General features: G+C 43.0%; 1 protein-coding gene across 4 annotated transcripts in view; it reads right to left on the bottom strand.

The window, feature by feature from the left end:
• Nucleotides 1–16,616, bottom strand: part of KATNA1 (katanin catalytic subunit A1) — a 33,430-nt gene continuing 16,814 nt past the window's right edge. For all 4 annotated transcript variants that reach the window (XM_089530209.1, XM_089530211.1, XM_089530212.1 and 1 more), the window contains 6 exons: nt 9,193–9,298; nt 8,524–8,682; nt 6,536–6,662; nt 3,881–4,015; nt 3,117–3,243; nt 1–354 (listed from right to left, as the gene is read on the bottom strand). In XM_089530209.1, the coding sequence (XP_089386335.1) occupies nt 156–354; nt 3,117–3,243; nt 3,881–4,015; nt 6,536–6,662; nt 8,524–8,682; nt 9,193–9,298 (853 nt within the window). In that variant the 3' untranslated portion in view covers nt 1–155. The remainder of the gene's footprint in view (nt 355–3,116; nt 3,244–3,880; nt 4,016–6,535; nt 6,663–8,523; nt 8,683–9,192; nt 9,299–16,616) is intronic.

Below are 16,616 nucleotides of genomic sequence, written 5' to 3'. Positions count from 1 at the left end.
TGCAGGTTAAAAAATTAACTTTATTATTAAGTGTATTGCTTTTTGGTGTAATTACAAAAGTTAAAAAAATAGTACTCAGTGCCCAGGAGCACTACTTTTTCATTACTTCTGGAATTGTTTGAAGACCTGAGGCAGCTTTCTCAAGCTAGGAAGGCTTAGCATGATCCAAATTCAAATATCCATTTCTCATATTTTTCTATGTCCACAGCAGAGACTGATTTTGAAACTTTCTTTAAAGCCATTTCAAAATCTTCCATTGTTGTTGGCATATGCATTTCATCTCTGGAAAGATTTCTGATTTCTTCTGGTGTCAGACCTTCAATACGTCTTCTCATAGCCATTAGTGAAGCATCCCTGTTGATATGAAAGTGTTGCTTTAATGAGAATATATAATGCCAAACAACTGCTTATTAGCAGTTATAGATGAACACTTGGAATGATCAAAAAATCAAATCAGGTAATCAGGAAAGTAGCTGTTCTAATTTTCAACACATGACCGGAAGCCTGAAGATGGCTATGCTATGGGTTCAGTGTGCTAAATCAAGTTACCAAAGTAAATGCAATTTTTTTGAAGTTCATGCTTAACGTACAATTTTACTTTGCAGAAATCAAACACAGAAATCATAGGGATTATTATAAGGTTTCTAGGTTCTCCCTTTTGAACCAACCATCAGCAGAAAGTCAAAACTGTTTTTAGGCAGAAAGAAGAATTCAGCATCTTGCTAGTGCTTTAAGCAATATCTAGAAAATCAAACAGAGAAGGGGAGGCAGGGGAGTTCTGTAGGCATGTTAGTACAGGATGCATTCCCACTTTGAGACCGATTTTACTCTGCAACATGCTGTATGGATTCAAGTATGTGAAGTGACCTGTTGGACAACTAATGAAATACTGTTTGGAAAAAGAAAACCATCAAGAAGAGGAGGAAGAAAGCAGAAAACAGCTGAAGTGGATGAGGAAAGACTATGGCAGTGATGGCGAACCTCTTAAGAGACCAAGTGCCCAAACCCAAAGGTGGAACACTGTGTCAGGTGTTATCTGGTGCCAGGGGTGGGACTTCTGGGCAAGCGACAGGGCTTTCGGGTTGGGATGTGGTGGGACTTCCACCTTCTGGGGGCGGAATTCCAGGGGAGGGACTTCCCTGGGGACAGCTGAAAGCCTGGGAGGGTGAGAGGAAGAGGAGGAACGGGTGCACACCTGTTCCTACTTTCCCCCCATCCTCCCGTCTCTCTGCGTGCCCTCAGAAATGACTTTGTGTGGCAGAGACGACATGCATGCCATAAGTTCGCCACCACAGGACTATGGCTAAGCACAAGGATGCATCAAAATCTGAGTTCAGGAATCAAAGCAGCTTACAACAAATTAAAAGCACACCTCTGCAAAACAACTAGAAAAATCCAGTACATTGTTTAGGTAGAATGGGCCTTAGATAAGACAGTAAAGAAAAATTAAGAATCAAAAAACAAAATGCAAAAATGTGGCGGATAATGAAGACTAGAGAGAAATGTGTATTACTGAGAACAGAGACATGCATAAAAGGGATAAAAATGAAAAGAAGATCACAGAAAGCAGAGAAAATCAGAAAGAAAAGGGAGGATGGTCTAAGTTAAGCAAATTAGGAACTGAAGGAATAGAGGCAAAGAAAGGTAAAAGCTGAAAAACAAAACTGGGTAGAAATAGATGTAGGATGGAAAAAAGATGAAGAGGTGAACAAAATACAGATTTTCAAGGAAATGACTAGGGAGAGACTAGTGTATTAAAGAAAAGAAGTAGCTTCGCATTTATGGCTTTTCTACAGAGAAAGGACCCAAGGAAGCACCAGGGCTAACTACTTTAACAGCTTCTAGGAGTTGTTTGGAAAGGAGCATGGGGTTCCTGCATTGAGAGAAAAGTAGTTTTTGTACATGAGGTCTCCTGGGCAGGCAACCCGGATAACTGCTTTCCTTGCAGTATGTTCTTCAGACCACCAGCCTAGCCTTCACACCAATCTGGCTGCTTCTCTAGCACTAAAGGTCAGAGGGTAAAATTAACATTGTACACATAGGAAGCTGTTTCACTACAAAAATATTTTGCTGTAAATTGTGATAGTAGAGCTAGTTAAACCAGTGATTAACTATAGGACTGATACGATTTAAATCTCAGTTTGATATCCCAGATTGATATGATTTAAATCCCCACTAGTAAGGAAGATTATCTTTCAGATGTCATTTTTAGTTGAAGTATATTAGTGTTTAATATAATCTTAAATATTCAAATGTAGGTTTCACCAATTATCCTGAATGGTTTTCAGGTTAATTCCCATGCCTATAAATTGCTAACCTACTCAAGGAATATAACTAGGATTCATGATTACATCTTTGACTTTTTTTTTCATAATGTTTAAATCTGGCTTTTTTTAAAAAAAGATTTAATTTTAAAAAACTAAAGTATTTTAAAGTAATTTTTTCAACCCTGATTAATTAATACCTATGCATCAGTTTGGGCAACTTGTTGCCCTGTAGATGTTGTTGGATGAGAAATCTCATCTGTTCTCAGTGGTGTCACTAGGGAAGTGTGGCCTGCACCAGTGACATCCCAGAAAAGAGGTGATACCTGGTTTCATCCTCCTGCTGCAGGGTGAGGAGAGGGAAGTGCACCCCTCATGGTTTCACCATGGCAGCAAAGGAGAGCAACAAGTGCAGCCCCTCCCCCAACCTTGCTGCCACAGTATCGCTCTAATCCTGAGGAGGAGGATGGTTCAGCAGTGAAGGAGAGGGCCCTCTTGATCCTACTGCCACAGAGTTGCTCTACTTCTGAATGGAGTAGCGCTGCAACAGTAGCAGGAGCGGAGATGGGAGGAATGCATCCTTTTGGCTACCCCCAGAAGCCCCATCCCCTGCCCAAAAGCCTTCCCCTCTGCACTGGGTGACACCAGGAGCGGGGACACCACTGTCTGTTCTGACTAGAATAAGCTATGATGAAGGGTCATGAGAGTTGCAGTTTAACATTTGTTGAGGGTTGCCTCCCCCCCAGCTTTACATAAGCAGCGTCTGGATTGTGACAAGTGTCCCAACAGAATGATGCTTAGAATTGAAGCCTTAGTGAAAATGGTCTTATAAGTGCTGCAGTCTCAACATACCTGCACACATTGGTAATGTCAGCCCCAGAATAACCATCCATATTCTGTGCTATAGTGGCAAGATCAACATCATCAGCAAGCTCCAACTCTCGCAGGTTTATTCTTAGAAGTTCCTCTCTACCTTTGGCTGAAATGAGTACACAGACGCATGAAGAAAAAAAAGTTAAGTTCCTGCACCACATAATAGGCAGAATTTGGTTAAACTGAACCTGTTTGTGTTGTTTCCTATATTCATTTTAATTAAAACACTGAAGATTTAAACACAGGCTCCTAAGCACACGCTTAATTTTGCTCTTTGACATGCTTGAGTTTTTGTTAAGTGGCATAATTCAGCTGTACCAATGTCCATGTAAGCCCTGTGGAACACAGACAATTCAACTGCCTGAAAACATATTGTGTCTGGATTCCTCTTGGAAGCATTTCTTTCCCCTTGTCCAAGTCCATATACAGTTGGCTCTCCTCCATATCCAGGCATTCTTTATTCACGGATTCAACTATCCACAGCTTGACAATATTCCAAAAATATATGAATTCCAAAAAGCAAAACAATATTTTGCTGTGTTATGTAAGGGACACCATGTTTATACCATTGTATATCATGGAAATTGATTTTGAATGATTTTGAAATCCATGGGAGGCTCTACAACTAAGCCACAGTGGATACCAAGCACCCACTGCAAATGGCAACAATCAAGTCAAGTTTGTTATTGGACATTCAGGACAGAAAAAAAGGTTTGGGTTTTATTGAAATGAAGGCTCAATACCTGATGGTAAAGGAATGTAAATTCTCTTCTCCAACCTACGTCGTAAAGCTTCATCGATATCCCATGGAAAATTGGTAGCAGCCAGTACCATAACCATTTTGGAAGGATCATCATTTTCAGAAGCCCCTCCAACACCTAAATCAGAAGAAAAAGAGAAAATTAAAGAAAAGACAAAAGGTTACATGTGCAGGTCCACATTTCTGAAAGTAATTCCAAGTCATTATCATCAATGTAGATTTTGATTACTCACATTCATGCTTTTGCTTAACTGTCTGAATGAAGGGCACTCTAATGTCCCTAATGAGGCTGCTCCTCTAGCTGCTTAATTTAAGTTTTTATCCAAAACACCTAGGAGTATAACCCACTGAGCCCAGTGAGGATTACTTCTGATTAAATATGAAGATTACAGAGGCCCGTTACAGACGGGCCTGAAAATACGGACTGGGTCCGTATTAGGGTTAGAAAGAGGCGTCACTTCCTGACGCCCCAACCCTAATACGGACCCAGTCTGTACAAAATGGCGGCGGCCGTTGCACACGGCCGCCGCCATCTTGACATAGCGGACGCGCTGCATTCACAAGGCACGCCCCAGAAATGACGCCGCGAGAGCGCACTTCAGCACTTGCGGCGTCTCTTCCGGGGTGCAAGAAGGAGCGCGATTTTCGCAGCGTCCGTTTGGCTGCTGTGGTTCCCGGACGTTGCAACTGGCTGCGGCAGCAGACCGCCACTTTTCCGCGTCTGTAACCCGCCACTGTTACCTTTTATAAGGAACTAATCAGCTCTGCCAGAAGGAGAACACTTATTTATGAAATTTATATTTCATCCTTCAGCATGTGACCTCTGGGCTGGTCACAACAATAAAACCAGATGTGACTTAAAGAAGCATCAAGCCTTAAAGGCCTTCTGGAAAGGAAAGTTTGAAAATTTAGCAGAATGCTAAAGACCAGAGAAATATTGGCTGGCATCATTTTCAGTATTTACGATATCATATGCCAGATTTATGACATCATTGATTTTGGTATTCACATTATGATTGTTGCATACCCACCTTTTCAGCAGTGCAACCTTGCCAACAGAAGGATTCTGGAGGTGCTGGAGAGCATTGCTGTGGGTGATGATGTCTTCAACCCTTTCCTAGCAGTGACACATGATGCAACAAGCCTCTTGCAAAGTACCTTGTTGCCAAGAGAGGGCTGGAGGCATCACTGCACACTGCCTGCTCTCCAGCACTACGGAAATACTTCTGTTGACAAAGAATATTCCTGGAAGTACATTCAAATCCTTAGACAAACACGTGTGGAATCTGTAATGCTTTCTATAATCACCCCTTCCGTAACTGCATTCTGACAAGTTTAGGTAAGTGGGCAAAAGAACAGTAACCAATAAAACACTCTATGCTCATTTCTGGCCTTCACTTTTTGATCAGAAAAAATAATAATGATAATTATAGTGACTTCCACTTTTTGGTGAAAAAACCCTGTTTAAGTTTCAAACATGGAAACCCATTTCCACTACTGCAGCAAAATGGCCAATTTCACTTCTTGGGGGTTGGGGAGTTGAGGACACATGCAGCTCACAACAACACTTCCTCCCACTCATTGTAAGGTGGGGGGTGCAGACCACACCAGGTGACACCCAGCTGAGTGCACCCCCTCCCTCTTGCACGCCAGTTTACTCCTGAGTAAACTGGCGCGTGGGAGGGACGGAGGGTGCTCTGGGCACATTGCCTCCCTCTCACACACCATTTTACTTCCAAATAAACTAGCGCAAGGGAGGGAAGGAAGGTGCTTTTTTCGGCTCCGCCCCCACAACCTTTGCCCTCCACACCAGATGACACTTAGTGCAGGAACGCCACTGCCCCCACTTGACAAAGCAATCTAACACAGAAATAAGACATCTGAAATAGTTCTTAAGGTGGATAGCCATATTTTGGCTGAATAAAATGTCTCAAAATGTGTGTCTTGTTTTATAGCACTTTCCTGCTTCATTTTCAGGATACAAGATTAAAAAGTAATGTCAAAAGTGATATTGGGGATTTCAGTCTGCATCTGTCTACACAGCTCCACTTATTCTGAAGTCCAAAGAAAGGCGCATTTTCTTTCTTTTTTTTAATTAAAAGGTCACCTAGATTGCATCTAAAATATTTTACAAATATTTAACTAAAAATAAACTCAAAAGTGAAGAGAAAATCAGTGGCATGACAGAAACTCAGGTCCCTGCCCACTAACGTATTTTTTCCTCTACACTGTGATGGCCCATGTTGACTCTCTACATGTTTTTGGCCTATCTACAGTGTCCATCAGCCTAGCCAACACAGACAGCCAAGGATCATGCTAACTGCAGCCATGAAATATCTGGAACTCAACAACATAACTATCCCTGCTCTACATCTTTGATTATGTATCCTTCCATTTATGAGTCCCATTCTTATCTCTCTCTCAATGGAATCCAAATGTAGGTTCAATAGGCAGCATAGGACATCTCTCAGTCTAACCTAACAATGAAGCAAAAATGTCACTGAGCTTCCTTAAAGAACAGCAAGGCACAAATTCAACAAGCACACATATGAGTTCAATTTATAAATTTTAGAAATATAAAACTGCTGCTATGATAACACTATCAAAATTCCTACAAAGTGTAACTAAGCTTGCTTACCATCCATTTGAACTAATAATTCTGCCTTCACCCTTCGACTAGCTTCATGCTCCTCAGAAGTTCCTCGACGGCTACAGATTGAATCTATCTCATCTATGAATATTGTTGTTGGTGCATAGAATCGAGCCTGGTAAATATAAGCAAAGAACATCAGTTTGTTTCAATTGATGTTCATGGTAGTATACTGAATAATACATTTAATTTTAAATCTTGCCTTTTAACACATATAATTTATTTGTATTAATTTAATTTTTGAATGTTAGTACAGGTATACATTTTTAAACCAGATTTCTGACCTGTAGCAAAAGGCGCAGTTCAGTAGCCACCAGCATATATTATTTCTCTACATGTTTAATTAACATTCAAGCCAAATAATCTAGAAACCATAACTTATTATAACAGGGCAACTCAGTATGAGATTAGGTTCAATAAGAGGTGGGGAGTACAATCAACTTATCTTAATATATCATGCAATACTTAGCCTTCTGCTGAAACCAAGAGATGTATTTATATCTGTGTGCATACTGGATTCAAGTTTATTGAAATAGAAGCAGTTTTCAAAAATTTAAACAGGAAGCTCACAAGAATATAAAATACTCATTTAGAAATGTTTAGTGGGGTTTCTTAAACAACAAATGCCCATTTATTGCATCCTGTGAAAATATGAATACAGACAAAAGGAAAATTGATCATTTGTCATGATATAATTAAGGTATATTTCCTGTGTTCAATGTAAGTATCCTAGGCCTCATTCTCACTGGCTTATAAAGCGGATCAAGACGCGGATTATGGGGGCATCGTTCCCATTTGAGCACGCATTCGATCCTCATTGTGCCGATTTCATTCCCATTGGAGTTCAGATCTGATCCCCATGTAATTGATTTTTCCTGGAAAAACCCGAATCAGTGGTGGATAATCCAAGTTAATTTGACTGCACATTTTTAGAGGTTTTTCTTGCGCCTCCCGAGTCTGATTTGAGGCAAATGAATGGGAATGACAAGTGTGTCTGATTCGGGAACTTGGGGATGGGAAGAGCAGTGCTCAAGGGGTTAGCTTGGGGGTGTCACCCACTTTGTTCTCTTTCCTGCATTACCAGCGCCATTTCCCCCCGTTCGCATAGCCTTTCCCCCTGTGGAGTGGGAAGCAGGGTAAGGCGATCGCACGTGTAAACAATTTTTTTAAAAAAAATTAAGCTTTTGATTGCTTAGGCTACATTGACCTCCAAACGCAGTAAACACATTATGCCCCCTGCAACCTTCCCCTGCTCCACATTCATAAATTGATGTGTGAGGAGACCCATTGAACACCATTTTTTAACCTTTTTTTTTCTTTTTTCCCCTCTGCCTGAGCAGCAGAATGGCTTTGCATTACATGCCTGCTTGATCACCCCCCAGGCAGCCCAGGGAGCAATGGGGGAGGCAAAGAGACTTCGGGGCATAGAGGATCCTTTCCCCTTTCCCAGAGAGGCTCTGGGAAGACACAGGAGAGCGAGGGGGGCAAAGGGACTTGGAGGGATAGAGGCTCCTTCTCTCTTTCCCAGAGGGCAAAAGTGCCTAAGCGATTGATTGGCTGTGATGTCAAACGCCTAGGCTCTTGATTGACAGCTGCTTTTTTTTTAAAAAAGAGGTTCCGGAAGGGCAATGGGAATGGGGAGAAAAAAAGTCCGCTTTAAATTACAACCGAGAAAATTTCAATGGGAACGAGAACATGGGTCAAAAAACCCTGAGTCCATTTGCACCCTTTTGTAATGGGAATGAGGGACTAGATTTGAATACAACTCGGGGGAAAAATCTGAGTCAGAATTATGGCAACATAAGCCACTTTTTTTGCCCAATGGGAATGGGGCCAAAGATACAAAAAGGAAGTGTATTTTTCCATAGGGTGAAAACACAGCAAATTTTATGTGAAATCACAAGTTCTTAAAAACACTTTAGGTTAGCTAAAGCCTATTATTCTTCTACAAAATTGTAAAAGAATAACTAAATCACCATTTCAAATAACAGACGAACAAGTTTTTCAGATTCTCCTCTGTATTTTGAAGTAAGCGTTGATGAAGATATGTTGAAAAAGGTTGTCTTGCATTCAGTAGCTACAGCTTTTGCAAGGAGAGTTTTTCCAGTGCCGGGAGGCCCAACCATCAAAACACCCTATTGAAAAGGTTACAGAAAAAAGCAATGAGAAAGCCATTTGTTTAAAATTTCTGGAATTCATTTCCCACTATAAAATTAGAAATATTTTAATAACATAGGCTTAGCTACAATAATGAAATTCCACCCCACCCACTACCACCCCACCCCCAAAAGGCTCCTTATAAATCCTGAAATTTTGCTCCAGAGGGCTATGAAATCCTCTGGAGCAGATTTTTATCAATGTGAAAGGCTCAGGAGAGGAAAAAAAATCAGTGGAGCTAATGGACTAGCAGACATCCAACTGTTCTAGCATGTATGTAGTACTTTAGGTAATAACTCTTGTTTAATTCAATATATGGAATAAATGGAATAATTCCATTACTGTTTCTTACTGAAATAAAAAATCATAGTAAAATAAATGAATACAGTTATAAATAACAAAAGATTGCTCATCAACATATCACATTTCTGAAACTGGAGGCAAGAATCTTGTAAGTAATACTTCAAAAGTAGTCAAAATGGTATTACCTTCCAAGGCCTTCTAATGCCCTTAAAGAATTCTGGCATCCACATAGGCAAAACTACTGCTTCTTTGAGTAACTTTTTAGCATCCACTAAATCAGCGATATCATCCCTGAATTAAAAAATAATAATAATGGTTGACTTTGTAATCTGAGTGTTTTACAGACATTGTGAGTTAGATAGTAACAGATCATTTCCCTGCATCTAAAAAGTCCACTCTTTATGAAGCTCCACAGTGGAATATGAAATTATTTTGTACTGAAACAACTTTCACTCTTGGAGGGCAACACTCTATCAAAAATATATTTGCATTTTGGTCTGTAATTTATTTAGAGGCAGAAGACACTTATGCAAAGAAATTGCTAAAGTTCTATGAACAGAATAGACACCTATAAACAAAATAACTGGAACTTCCTTCAAAATTCTACTGGTAATAACATACCAAACTGTGATGCTTATTTTATTTAAACATTTCAGTTATATCAAATGTGCCTTTAAAATAGCCTGAGTTAAAATATTCAAGTGTAAAACAAAGCCAACATTATAAACTACACTTGTCCCTCCCTTTTCGCGGAGTTGGAGTTCACAATCTCACTCTTTACAGGAGGGACAAGCAGGAAGGGACAAAATGGCAGTGCATGCCCGGGTGCACCTTGGGCGCACAAGCCATTATTTTCAATGGGACTTGAATATTTGCGTGTCACCATTTTCGCTGGGGGCTACAGTATACAATGAATAATACTGTGAGCCCTTGGTATCCACTGGGGTTTAGTTCCAGAATCCCCCATGGATACCAAAATCTATGGACGTTCAAGTCCCATTAAGTACAGTTCTGTAGTAAAATAGCGTCCCTTATATAAAATGGCAAAAATCAAGGTTTGTTTTCTGGAATTTAATATTTTTTTTAAAAAATATTAAAAATGTCAAGCCATGTATGGTTGAATCTGTGAATACTGTATGGCTGACTGTATACCTGTTACTGTCCACACTCACTCAGAATGACTAGTCAGGAATCTGATAAATCCTAGCATACCAGGTACAAGCTGTGTGCTGCTTTTTGTCTCCTTTGCTTATATGGACTGTTTGCTGCTCCTTTGCCAAGTAAATGTGTAAAACAGATTCTAAACTACGATTGCTTTTGGGTCATCAATCCTTGCTTTAAAGGAAGCAACAAACGACAATCCCGAATTCCGATTACAAACTAAACACTTTCTGATTGCTCAGTATCCTGCACAGCAGCAAGAAAGGAGTGGTGAATAAACTGGCTAATTGCAACTTAGTTCTTATTAAGCTAAGAATAAATCTCATGAACAATAACTTTATTTCATCCAGACCTGACTTAGTGTTCTCCATGTGAACAGAACCATTGACTTGAAACCTGCTTTTACAAATAAACAAGGGGCAAATAAGTGACTTGAAATGAACCTCTTTGTTTAATGTATTTAGAAATATAGATTATAAATATTAAAATAAAAAGCATGAACACTTTTACATTCTGTTCCATGGAGAAAGAAACATTGGTCTTACTTGTGACAGCAGTGAAAGATAAATATCCTGAGATGGTTTGCTTTTCCCTCTCATCCCAATAGGCAGAAACAGTACAGAACTTTAAGGAGAGCACTCTAGTGGGAGCAACTCCTGACAAGGCCAGTCAAATGATCAGTTAACACTCCAAAGAAAATAAAAGGAATAAAAGCAAAGAGAAGGCATAGCACAAGAAGAGAAGAGGCTTTACCATGCTGACAACAAGCAGTGTAATAAGCCAGCAGCAGCAGTAAGAGAAGAATCTCTATGGTGGGTGAGGAAGACAGTCATCTTTCACTGCTAGAAATGAGCATATCAAAGGTAAGACCAATGTTTCTTTTCCCAGCAGTGAAAGGCTAAACATCCTAAGATAGGGCATACTAGAGTTCCCAAAATTAAAAGTGGGAAAACAAACTGCTGGTGTCATATATGTGTGTGTATGAGAGAGAAAAGGGGCATGTATGCACAGACACACGTGTGTGCACCTTCACACTGCCTGTCAATTTATGGTGACCTCATAAATTTCACAGGGTTTTCTTAGGCAAGGAACACTTAGGCAAGTCCCTTCATCTGAAATATAGTGAACAGCATCTAGTATTTGCTGGTGGTTTCCCATTCAAGTACTAACCAGGGGTATCTTGCTTAACTGGTATCTTAGGCATAAACTATTACCAACAGCTTGTTGATCACTCTCTTGTTGAATGAAGTTTAGCAGAGACAAAGACTCTCCACTTCCAGCACCTCACAAAGTGGAGAATGACTTCCAGGTGTACAAAAGCCTAGTCGGCTAATGCAAACAAACTTGACTTGTGTGTGAGTTCCAGGTGGCTGTTTTCTGGCAGATGTCCACCAGAAGAGCCATATTAGCAAGAGCCGCTGATGTAATAGCACTGTCAAGGGGGTGAGCGATTTCTTCATATAGCAAGGATTAGAAGGGTAACTGGCTCACAGAAAACCACGCAGGGCCTCACTGAACCTTGGGACTGCTTACTTGTCTAAAATACATTCCGGTGGATTCTGCTACCAATCAGAATGAAATCTGATCCAAAACCTGGAAATTATTCCAACTAACACATTATCAATTGGTTGTATTAACTGCAGACACTCCATCTTGTAAGCAATGAGGAGTACCACTTTTGAGGAGGAGATAGTTACCCCCACTGCTATCTAAATTAATGTTAATACTTGATGTAAAGATAAGGTGAAGGTATTCCCTGTTGACAAGGTTGTCAAGTCATGTCCAACCATAGAGGGCAGTGCTCCTCTCTGTTACTAAGCCGAAGATCCAGCGTTGTCAGAAACTACTCTGAGATCATGTGGCCAGCATGATTGCACAAAATGCTGTTTACCTTCCCACTGGAGTGGTGCCTATTTATCTACTTGCATTTGCATGCTTTTGAACTGCTACGTTGGCAGAAGCTGGGACTAGTGGTGGGAGCTCACCCCATCATGCTGCTCCCAGGCCTCGAACTGCCAATCTGCCCATCTTGCAATCAACAAAGCCAGCGTCTTAACCACTTGAGCCACCGCATCCTGATGTACAACAAATATTTTAGTCAGAGTGAGAACTTCTGTACTGGATTATCTATGTACCTGTAAATAAAATAAGGCTATTGCCATGGTGAGAGGCAACATGGTGTTGTGGTTTAAGCATGAGACTATGACTCTGGAGAACCCTCTGAAGAAATATTGCCAAGAAAACCCTGTGATAGGCCTTAAGGTTGCAATAAACTGGAAATGATTTGAAGGCACACAACAACAACAAATTGCCAAGGTTAGGTAAAGGAGAAATTATGTTAACATGTACTTCCTGTAGATACTAGTAAGTCCATACAAATGCGCCTTGTGTTAACAAAAACTGTACTCAGAATTACAGTGGGCCCTCTCCTTAGGCGAAGGATCCATTTCGGATCCCCCCACGTAAGAAAAAATCCGCCTATGCTCAAGTCCCATAGGAAATAGTGAATTTATCCTTCCATGCTTTGCCTTGCTGAGGACTCCAATGGCTGCTGTCTGGAAATAGGGGTTTAATTGCACCTAATCCAACACAGGGGCTGCAGGGGCTTATCCTGCTTCCAAGGCTGAAGGACTGCCCGAGCCACTGCCTTTCTGCCCAGGTTGAAGGAAGAAACAACATGCAGGACAGTTCCCTCCCTTTGGGTATCTGTGGTGTTGGCAGCAGGTCTCCTGCTATCTTATCCTCAGCCTCTCCCTAGTCTCCTAACAGGCTTGAGCCTTGGCAGGGCAGAGACTGCAGAAGGGAGAGATTTTCTCTCACTTGCTAGTCCTGCACAGATTCCCCCGTTGGCTCTTCTCTGAGGAAGGCAAAGCCTTGGACATACCTGGACTAGCCTCTTCGGCTCACGATGAATGAGCCATAGTGGATAAAAAGACCTCCCCATGTGAGAGGACATTCTCACTGGAGGGGGGGAGTGCACAGAAGAAAGATAGAGTGTCTTCTTGATGCTTATGTCATTGTTGTTGCTATTGTTGTGAGAAAGCCCTTGTGAAGCAGAGGAGTAAGAGAAAAGCACAACCTATTGGATGTGAGGTATGAATGGTAATTGGCATTACCAGTTGCTGCTCCCACTAAAGGGTACTTCTCAAAGGTCTGCATCATTCCTGCCCATCAGGGTGAAAAGGAAGATCAACCCATCTCAGGATGTTCAGCCTTTCACTGCTGAGAAAATAGTGTTTTGCCAAATAAGTACAGTACAACCTTGTTATCCGTTGGAGTTTGGTTCCAGGATCCCCCGTGGATAACAAAATCCGTGGATACTCAAGTCCCATTAAATATAATGGCAGAGCAAAATTGTGTCTCTTATATAAAATAGAAAATCAAGGTTTGCCAATTGGGATTTATACTTTTTTGGAATACTTTCAAGCCGTGGATGCTTGCATCCGTGGATAAAAAAATCTGTGGTTAAGGAGGACTGACTGTATTAGCTCCTGCTTTTTGGAAATTCCAGGTGTATACAGTTCAATCATATTTGTACTTATTCAAAAGTAAACCTGACTGAATTCAATAGGGCTTACTCTCAAGATGCTCTCAAGAGCAACGTGCTTTGGTATTACTATCCAAATATTTTTTTTACAAGAAAGATTCAGGAGAAGGACAGGTTGCTTACCTGTAACGGTATTTCTTCGAGTGGTCATCTGCGAATACATACAAATGGGTTGTACTGCGCCTGCGCAGTGCCTTCGGAAACTTCTGGAATCACTAGGCAAAGTACACTTTGCAACATGTTGAAACTTTTTGGCGGTAACCCCGCCCATCCCCTATAAAGCCTCCGTTCCCGCTCTTTTCCCCAGTTCCGCAATTTTCCGCCGTGCAGGCAACACAAAAGAGCCAATCAGAGCAGGACACTGAGGGGAGGATGGGCGGGATTTGTATGTATTCGCAGATGACCACTCGAAGAAATACCGTTACAGGTAAGCAACCTGTCCTTCTTCTTCGTGGTCTCTGCGAATCATACAAATGGGTTGAGACTGGCAAGCTAAGGTCAGTGGAGGTGGGAGTGTCATAGAAATCAGTGAACCAATAAGTAATGGACAATAAAGATAACTGAAACAAGTATAAGAGTTGATGGTTTGTTTATATACTTGTAAAGAAATCCCACCTCGTAAAGGCAAGCCCAAAAGGACCTCGAACCCCAGCATTGAGTCATTCGAGAACAGTCATATTGATGCTGTCGGTATGGAACACAGTCAACAGCGAACACAATCAATGTAGTCCTGACACCAACACAGCCCTCCCGAAAGCTGCGTCCTTTTTGGCCCTAGTGTCCAACCTGTAGTGTTTAATAAAGGTTAGGGGCTGAGACCACACGGCAGCCTTGCAAATCTCGTCCAAAGGGATACCAGACAAGAAAGCAGAAGAGGCCGCTAATGCCCTTGTGGCATGGGAGCGGATCCTGGTCGGCAAGGGCTTGCCCAAAAGCTCATAAGATAGGGCAATAGTACTCGAAATCCACTTAGAGAGTCTCTGGGCCGACACGGGCAGTCCTCTTTTCGGCCCCGAGTAACACTGGAACAGTCTCTCCGAGCGGCTCGAGTGTCTAGTTCTGTCCAGGTAAAAGGCTAAAGCCCTACGCACGTCCAGGGAGTGGAGGGCCCGCTCGGTATCGGTAGTCGGGCTGGGTGCCAGAGTTGGTAAAACAATGTCCTGGCACATATGGAAAGTGGAAACAACCTTGGGTAAGAAGGAAATATCTGTCCTGAGAACTACCTTGTCCAAGTGGAATCTAAGAAAGGGTTGGTCCCGACGCAGGGCACAAAGTTCGCCCGCCCGGCGGGCAGAAGTGATAGCCACCAAAAACACTGTTTTCCAGGTTAACAGTCTAATGTCAGTGGTGGCTAAAGGTTCAAATGGTTTAGACTGCAAGGCCCCTAACACCGTCTCGAGACTCCAGGCCGGAGTCGGGACCGACACCTGGGGGTATAAATTATTGCAGCCCCTCAGGAATCCCTTGACAAGGGGGTCTTTAAAAAAGGAGGGCTTCCCATCAAATTGGAAGGACGAGCAAATAGCAGATAGATAGCACTTAACAGATGTGGTAGAGAGGCCCGCATCGATGAGGGACATTAGGAACTCCAGGACCACTGGCGTATCAACCTGGGCTAGGGAGAGGCGTCTGTCAGACAGGAACCGAAGAAACCTGTCCCACTTGAGTCTGTAGGATTTTTGGGTGGCCGGTTTCCGGGCAGCCAAGATGACTTTCCGTACCGAGGCCGGTAGCCGGGCTAGGGATGGATTCTCCACGCCACCAAGGGAAGGGTCTCGATGTCCGGGTGTCGAACGCGACCTCCTTGAACCGTGAGGAGATCCGGTCTGGGCTCGAGCCGGAGAAAGTTGGCTCGAGAGAGGTGAAGGAGGCAAGGAAACCAGGGCTGCCCGGGCCACCAAGGCGTGATCAGGATCGCGTCCGCTGAATCCGAAACCATCTTCGAGACTGTCCTGGTGATCAGCGGGAAGGGGGGAAAGGCGTAGAGTGCTATCCCCGACCATCGGAACCCGAACGCATCCCCGAGGGAGTCGTCGTCCGGCGTCCGGGAGCAGAACTGGGGACAATGGGAGTTGTACACGGTCGCAAACAGGTCTATTTGTGGGGTTCCCCATCGGGCAAAGAGGTCGTGTACAGTCTCCGGGTGGAGCCTCCACTCGTGGCACGACGAGGGGGACCTGCTTAGCAGGTCCGCCTGAGTGTTCTGGGTGCCTGGCAAGTGTACCGCTTGGAGCAAAATGTTCCGGGCTATGCACCAGTCCCAAAGCCGAAGTGTGATGTCTAGGAGGGTGCGTGACCTGGTGCCACCTTGTTTGTTCAGGTAGTACATCACCGTGGTGTTGTCTGTTCTGAGCTGAACAACTTTCCCCGACAGTGAGGACTCGAAAGCCCTTAAGGCCTTTTCCACCGCCAACAGCTCTAATGCGTTGATGTGGAGTGTCTTCTCGTCCAGGGACCAGATGCCTTTGGCCCATAGGTCTAAGGCGTGGGCACCCCAGCCGTCTTCCGATGCGTCTGTGGTCAACACCAACTCTGGTTGGGGCGGTGAAAAGGGCATGCCGGCGCAGACGTTCCGGCAGTCGAGCCACCAACGGAGGGAGCGAATGACTGGTCTTGGCACGGTAAGTCTGCGGGAAGGGGGGTCTCTTTCCAGATCGAAGACCGACAGGAACCATGACTGCAGTGGTCGAGCCCGGAGCCTTGACCACGGAGTGACAAATGTTGTCGACGCCATGTGACCCAATGCCACCTGAATGTCCCTTGCCATAACCCGCCTTCGGGTGGTGCACCTGCTGACGGCCCGGGCCAAGGCCTGGAAACGGTCCGGAGGCAGAAAGGCCATACAACTGTTTGAGTCGAGGAGGGACCCGATGAACTTTATCTGCCTTGTGGGAAGCAACT

This window comes from Sceloporus occidentalis, unplaced genomic scaffold (assembly GCF_023333645.1).
Source record: "Sceloporus occidentalis isolate IW3139 unplaced genomic scaffold, rSceOcc1.0.p SCAF_6, whole genome shotgun sequence".
Lineage (NCBI taxonomy): Eukaryota > Metazoa > Chordata > Lepidosauria > Squamata > Phrynosomatidae > Sceloporus > Sceloporus occidentalis.
Note: the sequence above shows the minus strand (reverse complement) of the source record. Positions and strands in the feature narration are given on the sequence as shown.